The 9,675-nt window shown below is 42.6% G+C and overlaps 1 protein-coding gene across 1 annotated transcript; it reads left to right on the forward strand.

Annotated features, from left to right (window-relative positions):
- Positions 1 to 7,413: 7,413 nt before the first annotated feature.
- Positions 7,414 to 8,993, forward strand: LOC115354435 (nuclear factor 7, ovary-like). Its single transcript, XM_030044830.1, has 2 exons — positions 7,414 to 8,742; positions 8,791 to 8,993. Exons 1-2 carry the CDS (start codon positions 7,596 to 7,598, stop codon positions 8,991 to 8,993), a joined length of 1,350 nt encoding a protein of 449 aa, XP_029900690.1. The 5' UTR covers positions 7,414 to 7,595.
- Positions 8,994 to 9,675: the final 682 nt, after the last annotated feature.

The following is a 9,675-nucleotide window of genomic DNA, read 5'->3' on the forward strand; positions in this document are numbered from 1 at the left end:
ATAATGTACACCACAGACACACTCCCACTGAAGATTTTACCGGTGAAGGTCTCTGTGACTGTAGAACAGCACCGTTAGAAAACAGTAGCACAAATTCATTTATTTAAACTGCATTGTTACAAATTCCTTATTTTGAGTGATTTTAGTATGTTTATTACATTTGTTCAGGCACCTCTCAGAATGGTGCAGGTCCTTTCCATTTTTTAAGTCAGGCACTTACTGTAGGCATTGTTAGGGTCCTAATTGTTTACACTAAGGAGACGGTGGGAGAAGTCACAATAATGCCAGTCTCCGGTGTATTTTTTCAATGAGTGCGTTCATGAAGAGTAAGTGACACTTGTTAGGTAACATAACATATATGTGTTGAACGTTGTGTGCGGTTTATGGTGCTACATGCGATCTCGCGTCTCATATGCACTTCTCAGTTTTGTTCTGTGCTGCCGTTGTGTTTGACTTATGCTATTTAGCTAGCCTCACTAGCTAATTACACTGTGTGTTATTCATTCTATTCTAAGGTTGCACCATGTTGAATGGTAAATTTATACAGCCATTTTATTAGTTTGCTGTCTGCACTGTATCAGTATGATTGATATTATTTTGATGTTTGATGTTATTTCATTCATTATTTCATTCATGTTGAAATAACTATATTCTTTATATTTTCTTTTTTCTTTCATATTGTCATTCTGTTCATAGATTAACCATTTAAAACTTGGTGAAGCCACATTCTTCTGTAATGCCAAAGCTCTTTACATAAAAGGAGATGAAACATGCACTTGCATGTGTTATTTCAGTGAGAGTGTGTTATTTAATTAATTTAGCCCATGGGTTTTCAAACATTTTTATTCTCTGGACCCCCAAGTCAGCTTTCAATAAGCCAAAGACCCCCAACTGAAGACCCTGGAGGACATCCGGGGGTCTGCGGTTCCAATTTGGAAAACCACTGAGTTGGACTCCAGGTAAAAGTGGAGTCTGTCTTATTTGATGATGTGAAGAGTTCAGTTGATTCTGTTGTTTTTATTCTGGGTTCTTAGAGTTTCTCTCCACTGGAACTCCAGTTTGATCATTTCAGCTCCAGCAGATCAAATTTGTGCTGAGTAAGGCCCATTTGTTGTTGTTCCACTTTCAGTTCAGCCTCACTTTGACTACACCTGTACTACATGGTGCAGTAGCGCCCCCAAGTGGATTAAACCTGAACTTCACACAGCTCAAACTGAACTAGTCAGGGTGGTGTTGAGCCTTTGCCACATGACTCCTGCTGGCTCTTCCCACTTAAAGGAATTCAAATGGTTGATGGTAGAAAACAGGGTCCAGCAGCTGAAAGTGACACCAACACATCAGATCTTGGAAGGGAACGGGCCGAGGGATCTGAAGAATTATTTGCTGCTCGTTAGGGACTCACATGGCTGTTGGACTCCAGGCAGGGCCACAGACATTGTGCCGTGGAGATTTAAGACGTGTTCTGGCCAAAACAGCTTTCTGTCCACGGCAGCAGTAGAGTGGAATAGACCTCCAGTAGAAACCAAATCAAGTCCGTCTTGTCAAACCAGCTGATTTCAACGTGCATGTGGGGAACGGATCATTCAGCAAAATGACGGAATGACTTGGACATGTATGTGGGTGCATTTATGTAGGTGTGTGTGTGTGTGTGTGTGTGTGTGTGTGTGTGTGTGTTGGCTGTGTCTGATGAAGTGGCCACACACAGATGGGAGTGGCTTTTTTTGTTGTTGTATTAGGATGTAACTGATTTTAAGGATGTGTTGATGTTTTAAAATGTATTGATTTTATTGTAGCCTGTCAGTAAGGCTGTATTGATTATATCACTGCGTATGTGATGACACAGGGTACCGTGGTCATCGGTGACTTTTCTGCTTGTGTTTGTCTTCCTTGAAAAGAGGAACACAATGGAAACAAGTCAATAAGTCATCCTTTAGCTTTGTTGTGTTATGTATTTGTTGCAGGGTATGACATTTATCTTTATTTTTTGATGTGTTGTGTTTAATCTCAACTGACTTTGTTTACAGACTCAGCTCAACAGTTCATGTACTAAAGGCTATGCATCCAATTGAGAGAATAAATCAGAAGCTCATAGTTTGTCGTTCAACATCTTCAACATGCAGACGATCCTGGACTTCAGTGATCTACTGTCCTTACAAAAAAACAACCATTATATTAATTCAATGCTGTCATTTTACTCAAAAGGGGAGTAAAATAAATATCAGTTGGTTTCAAATTGAGTATAACTTTGATTAATCTGCTAAATCCTCAGAGAGCAGCTGATTGTGTAAGTTAGCACTGTCATCGTCAGCCTGATTTGGACTATTTTCAGTGACTGTTTGGTAGCTTCGCAGGTAACAACAATAAATCTGATTGCCTTTTGAAGTCCATGTGTGTGTTTTGTGTTGTATGAATTTGCTGCTTGTGTCTGATGGTTGTGTGGAGCTGCTGGCTGGACGACAAACTGCCCCTGGAGGATCAGGAAGACATCCTTGATCCTTGGAGGTTCACTACAACAGTCGGAAGAAAATTGGGGATGCCGCCTTTGTTACTTACGCCCCTAAGAACACACTACCTTTAAATATCAGGGAAGCTGGCTCACTAGATATCTTTAAAAGAAGACTAACAAACTTCCTTTTCACTCTAGCCTTTAACTAGCTCCTATTTCATTGCACAATGTGTTGTGTTTTATTGTTTTACTTGCATCTTTTGTTTTATTTCAAAGTTAAAACCGGGTTCAACCTCTGGACTTTAGCCTTTACCTCTTTATTCCACACCCTGTGTTGTGTTTTATTACATCATGCTGTGTTTAATGGTCTTTTTTAATGTTCTATTGAATGTGTTTTTAAATCTTCTTTTTTTAATTGTGAAGCACTTTGAGCTGCAATTCTTGTATGAAAGGTGCTATACAAATAAAGTTTTATTATACTTATTATTATTATTATTATTATTACTATTCGGTCACAGTGTGGACTGGATGTATTGATGTATTGCCTCTGGTCACTAGAGGGCGCTGTGTCCCTGCTGGTGTTGCTGCTGCAGATGAACAGAAGTCACTGGACAAGCTGTAAAAATAACTATTCTTTATTGAAAAGAAAAACAGGTAATAAATAGAGAAAGTACAGAGTCGTCACTGAACAGCCGAGTGCGGTTCCCACAGAGACAGAACATCTGGTCTGGAGCGGAACCGCAGGATCTGATAAGGACCGGCCCGAGTCGGAGCGGGGCCTCCTGCTCAGGGCTGCCCCGCACACCTACAGGCCCCAGGCCAAAAACACCCATCAAGTGTGTGTGTGTGTGTGTGTGTGTGTGTGTGTGTGTTTGAGAGAGAGATTAGTGAGATTATGTACAAGGCTAAGAAAGGTTGGCCTTAAACCTTAAATAAAGCATCAATACAAGTAAACCGTAAAAAGAGAAGCCATGGTGACCTTAAACCGAGGGATTGCACTGCCCACCTGCAGCTGAGTCTGAGTATGGGTGAAATGTGTTGTGGGTGCACTCGTGCAGAGCGGAGATTTTAAAATCTTACTGCTGGTCTACAAAGCCCTGAATAGTCTCGGACCAAAATACATGCTTGATCTACTGGTTCCCTACAAAGCATCCAGACCCCTTAGGTCATCTGAAACTGGTTTGTTGTGTGTTCCAAGAACAAGAATCAATCAAGGTGAGGCAGCATTCAGTTATTATGCTCCTCACCTGTGGAACAAACTTCCTGTAGATCTGAGGTCTGCTCAAACTGTCACCTCCTTTAAATCAGGGCTAAAAACACTATTGTTTACTGAAGCGTACGCTTAGATTAAAGTGCTGCCCGGGTGAAAAAGAACCTGAAAATTTGATACAACCTAGGCAGAATATCGAAACAGCTACTAACATTAACTGAAAGGGGCATATCAAATTCTCTCGTTCTTTTTCTCACTGACAACCTCGAACAGCAGAGTTATGGATTGATGAACACCGGATATTCATATACTGTATCAATATGGTTCATAGACTGTGTGTGTGTGCATAAAAATAAAGGTAGAGAGAGAGAGCGAGCGAGAGAGAGAGAGCGAGCGAGAGAGAGAGAGCGAGCGAGAAAGGGAGGGAGGGAGAGAGAGAGAGAGAGAGAGAGAGAGAGAGAGAGAGGGAGGGAGCTTGCTGCTTTGGTATTCGTCTTGCGCTCCAGCAGCCGAGCGGCGTCTACTCATATGTCTATCATCTTATGGGCTAACATCAGCTGTGCTTCAATTCTCATTTGCAGGAAATTCCTACATTTTACCGTTGAGAAACGCTGGCTTTGTTCTTAACTTAGCCCTTAATAATTGTCCCTAATTGACAGTGGCATTCAGACACATCTCATAGTGCTTCTACATTTAGGTCTAGCATGCAGCTAACGGTTAGCCAACAAATCACGCATGTAGGGCTTGTCATCTCTGTGATTTACCTTTCATATGACTCGAGAGTGCTGACTCTCCCATAGCGAAAAGCTGAATCTCCTTTTTGCATATTTTGCAGCAGGCTACACATGGATTTGGTCCACGTTTTATCTACTGTTTGTACTTTTCATTATCCAGCCAACGTTCATTAAAACGGCAACCTCCCGGCATGTTAGTCCCATGCTGCTGCACTGTCCTCTTGTTGGGGGCATGACACATGACAATCAATCCAGCTGTTGGGAAACCCATCAGAGCATGAGCTGTGAAGGCCTCATTTTTAATCAGACTTATTTCATTTCTCTCCATTTAATAAGTGGTCCATTTAGTCAGACTGCCCAGAAATATGGTAACAATTTCAAGCATTTACAAGCACATTATCCAAAATTCAAGCATTTTTCAAATCTTGAAAACACAACATTAAAATCCTAGCATTTTCAAGGTTTTCAAGCAACCGAACAAACCCTGAAGAATACCTGAAAAACACCAGGCAAACAGCTGATTTCTCAGGTGTAAGGAAAGAAGAGCTAAAAAAGATCCTCCGTGAATTTTATGGAGCTTTAATTTCTATAATAAAGAGAATGAAATGCCGTAGTAGAGTCAGCACCACGGACAGTACCTGCTGAGACAGATTCAGAACCACGGACAGTTCCTGTTGAGACAGATTCAGCACCACGGACAGTACCTGCTGAGACAGATTCAGCACTACGGACAGTACCTGCTGAGACAGATTCAGCACCATGGACAGTTCCTGTTGAGACAGATTCAGCACCACAGACAGTTCACACTGACGCAGATTCAGCACCACGGACAGTTCCTGTTGAGACGGATTCAGCACCACGGACAGTACCTGCTGAGACAGATTCAGCACCACGGACAGTTCACGCTGACGCAGATTCAGCACCACAGACAGTTCCTGTTGAGACAGATTCAGCACCACGGACAGTACCTGCTGAGACAGATTCAGCACCACAGACAAAACCTGCTGAGACAGATTCAGCACCACGGACAGTTCCTGTAAGATTTTCCACGAAGATGTGCAGGCCATAACTTTGTTCTTGTTATTAATGTGTTAATGTTATCAGTTATTAACCAGTCTATTAATCGTTATTAATTTGTTTAGTCTTTGAGTTGCCTAGGAAAAATGAACTGAAATGAACATTTAAAAAATCAACATCTGTGAGTCGCTGGTCATCTTTACCTGTAACGTTAGTCTCTGACTCGGACATGTTATCTCTCTCACACCGCATGAAGCATGAGGATGTTTGTTGACTCGTCTGTTCCTGTCTTAAGGCGAGTGTGATGTCAGTCGTTAGGCGGTGCGTTCAAGTACAGTAGTAGCAAACTGCAAACATACTGTTAATTTCTGTGTTAGCAAACGTTGCGAACCTTCACTGTGTTCGCTGAATTTGAATGCGCCCCATATGAGTTCTGCGTCTGCTACAAGAAAAAAAGGGCTCGCAACACTTTTGTTTACTGCGCAAGGGAGGATGGGGGAAAGTTGTGCGAGGCAGGGGAAGGAGAATAAATGAACCAAAAGAGAAAAAACTGAACAAATTGAACCAACTGTTATTCCACGATATATCATGGTTGGATGGTTTGCACGATATCACTGCAAACAGGTGAGCATTTACAAGAAATGCCCTGACAAAGCTCCGCCCACCCTCTGATACACCTGACAAAACAGAAAACCAGCTGTCAGCCTTGCACTGCTCACCAAGGAGACACACAGACACACTGAGGGACAGATGATACACTTCTGCTTCAAACTCCAACATCTTACATAAACACATGAACGTCATTTTGTCATTGCAGCTCCAAAACCCCCCAACAGGAGTCAACTTGTGGCTGGATTTGTGGTTTGTGGTCACATGACAGAGTTTGGTGTGATTTAAAACACCAAGTCAAGAGTGTCCTTGTGAAGTTCATGTGTTGTAAGAGGAAAAAAATCAGTTCAGCACTAAAGTTGACAAAACTGCAAAGACGACATTTTCAAAAAAGCTCAACTTCTCCTCAGTCGTGACTTTTATTGTTGTTGTTTTTTATTTTTTATTTTTTTTGGTAGGATGTGAATGCAGCATGACCTCTGACCCCACATATGTGGAGACAGGCGTCCTGTTACCCTAACAACAGCATTATCAGGTAATTATTGCTAAACAAATCGACCCAATGGTTCAGGATGGGTGTAGTATCAGCACATACCCACAATATCTGTTGATTATTTATTTCAAAAGACTGGATCAACACACCTGCGGGCTTTAAGAAGAAACAGAAATGTACGTCTTCTCCTGTTTTTTAAAGTGAGAAATGATTTGTAGTGTGGTTCTTCCATCACTTTTTAGCCTCAGAGAAAGAAAAGAGGAGCTGCAGAAAGGAGCCTTCACCACTGAAGTCCCAGGAAAACACGACTACAATACGACCACTGGCCTAACATGTTTCAACAGGAGCTTTTCAAGTGATTTCTGAGCAACACTGCCACCTACAGGAGAGGAAGCAGCACTGACACGACACACTGACTGCACTGACAAAACAGGAAACAGAAGCTGTCATTCTTACACTGCTCACCGAGGAGACACACACACACACAGAGACGATAAGATTCAGCTTCAGAGTTAACCCATGAATTCCACTGAGGGAGCAACTACAGGAGCAATACTGGGAATACTGGGAACACTGGGAATACAGGACCTCCAACCTGCTGCTGACTCCTCACTGAACAGCAGTTTTAGAAAAGCCACGACTCAAAGTGACTAAAAAGTGAAAGTAACTTTCACAAGGCATCTCACAAGGCATGTACAATATTTTATTACCTTTTCATTTTGTTGAATGTAATTTATTAGTGTGTCTTGTGTTTCCCACTGTTCTGTGTTGTTGGCTACGTTTTCTATTTAAGTTGATTACAGCTGTGTGAGGCTCGAATACCCAAGTCAAATTTCCCAGCAGGGACAAAAAAATATATCTTATCTGATCATATATTATCTTAACTTTCAGGAAACTTGGAAATACTAGAAACACTGCAACCTGCTGCTGACTCCTCACTGAACAGGAGTTTTAGCAAAGACACGATTCAAAGTGAAAGTAACTCTCAGGAAACGTTCCAGAACAGGGAGTGTTACCACGACTGACTGACTGACTTCCTGTTTGAACCGTCTGCCTGGTGAGCTTTCCTCTTCACTCAGAGACAAAATGGCTTCCAGATCAGAGGATGATCTCTGCTGTCCTGTCTGCCATGATGTCTTTAAAGATCCTGTGGTCCTGTCATGTAGCCACAGCTTCTGTAAAGCCTGTCTGCATAGCTGGTGGACAGAGAAACCAACAAAAAACTGTCCAGTTTGTAAGAGAAGATCTTCAAGGAAACATCCACCTTGTAACTTGGTGTTGAAGAACCTGTGTGAGGCCTTCTTACTGGAGAGAGATCAGAGAGCTTCAGCAGGGTCGGAGCTCCTCTGCAGTCTGCACTCTGAGAAACTCAGGCTCTTCTGTCTGGACCATCAGCAGCCAGTGTGTCTCGTCTGTCGAGATTCAAAGAAACACACCGACCACAAGTTCAGACCCATCGACGAAGCTGCTCAGGATCACAGAGAAGAACTTCAGAAATCACTGAAGCCCTTACAGGAGAAACTGGAGCTCTTTAATAAAGTCAAAGGAAACTGTGATGAAACAGCAGAGCACATTAAGGTCCAGGCCCGACGCACAGAGAGGCAGATTAAGGAGGAGTTTAAGAAGCTTCACCAGTTTCTCCAAGAGGATGAGGAGGCCAGGATCGCCGCTCTGAGGGAGGAAGAGGAGCAGAAGAGTCGGACGATGAAGGAGAAGACGGAGGCTCTGAGCAGAAAGATAGCAGCCCTTTCAGACACAATCAGAGCCATAGAGAAGGAGCTGAGAGCTGAAGACGTCTCATTCCTGCTCAACTACAAGGCTACAGTGGAGAGAGTCCAGCGCCCCCTGCTGGAGGATCCACAGCTGCTCTCAGGAGCTCTGATAGACGAGGCCAAACACCTCGGCAACCTGAGCTTCACCGTCTGGGCCAAGATGAAGGAGGTGGTCTCCTACACTCCTGTGGTTCTGGACCCCAACACTGCCCGTCCAGACCTCTTCTTGTCTGAAGATCTGACCAGCGTGAGACGAGGACAGAGACAGGAACTTCCTGACAATCCAGAGAGATTTGACTTCTACCCTGCTGTCCTGGGATCTGAGGGCTTCAATTCAGGGATTTACAGCTGGGATGTTGAGGTTGGAGACAGTGCAGTCTGGGTCCTGGGTGTGTTAGAAGAGTCTGTCCAGAGGAAGGGAAGCAAACTATCTGGATTATGGGGAATATGGTTCTATGAAGGTAAATACTCAGCAGGCTCCATACCAGGTCCAGCCACTGTTCTCCCAGTTCAGAAGAATCTCCAGAGGATCAGAGTTCATCTGGACTGGAACAGAGGACAGCTGACATTCTCTGATCCTGATACTAACACACACATACACACCTTCACACACACTTTCACTGACAGGCTGTTTCCATACATCAGCACCATAGAAACACTCCCACTGAGGATTTTACCAGTGAAGGTCTCTGTGACCATTAGAAATAGATAACAACAACTGTAAAAAAAAAAAAAATCTATCTATCTATCTATCTATCTATCTATCTATCTATCTATCTATCTATCTATCTATATATATATATACAGTACAGGCCAAAAGTTTGGACACACCTTCTCATTCAATGCGTTTTCTTTATTTTCATGACTATTTACATTGTAGATTCTAACTGAAGGAATCAAAACTATGAATGAACACATGTGGAGTTATGTACATAACAAAAAAAGGTGAAATAACTGAAAACATGTTTTATATTCTAGTTTCTTCAAAATAGCCACCCTTTGCTCTGATTACTGCTTTGCACACTCTTGGCATTCTCTTGAAGAGCTTCAAGGGGTAGTCACCTGAAATGGTTTTCACTTCACAGGTGTGTCTTATCAGGGTTAATTAGTGGAATTTCTTGCTTTATCAATGGGGTTGGGACCATCAGTTGTGTTGTGCAGAAGTCAGGTTACTACACAGCCGACAGCCCTATTGGACAACTGTTAAAATTCATATTATGGCAAGAACCAATCAGCTAACTAAAGAAAAACGAGTGGCCATCATTACTTTAAGAAATGAAGGTCAGTCAGTCCGGAAAATTGCAAAAACTTTAAATGTGTCCCCAAGTGGAGTCGCAAAAACCATCAAGTGCTACAACGAAACTGGCACACATGAGGACCAACCCAGGAAAGGA

This window comes from Myripristis murdjan, chromosome 22 (genome assembly GCF_902150065.1).
Source record: "Myripristis murdjan chromosome 22, fMyrMur1.1, whole genome shotgun sequence".
NCBI classification, from domain to species: domain Eukaryota; kingdom Metazoa; phylum Chordata; class Actinopteri; order Holocentriformes; family Holocentridae; genus Myripristis; species Myripristis murdjan.

What these genes read in the sequence shown, in the direction of transcription:
- LOC115354435 (XM_030044830.1), top strand. Translation starts at nt 7,596, where the DNA reads ATGGCTTCCAGATCAGAGGATGATCTCTGCTGTCCTGTCTGCCATGAT. An exon ending in GGGAATATGGTTCTATGAAG is followed by an intron (nt 8,743 to 8,790) that starts GTAAATACTCAG and finishes CTGTTCTCCCAG; the next exon opens with TTCAGAAGAATCTCCAGAGG.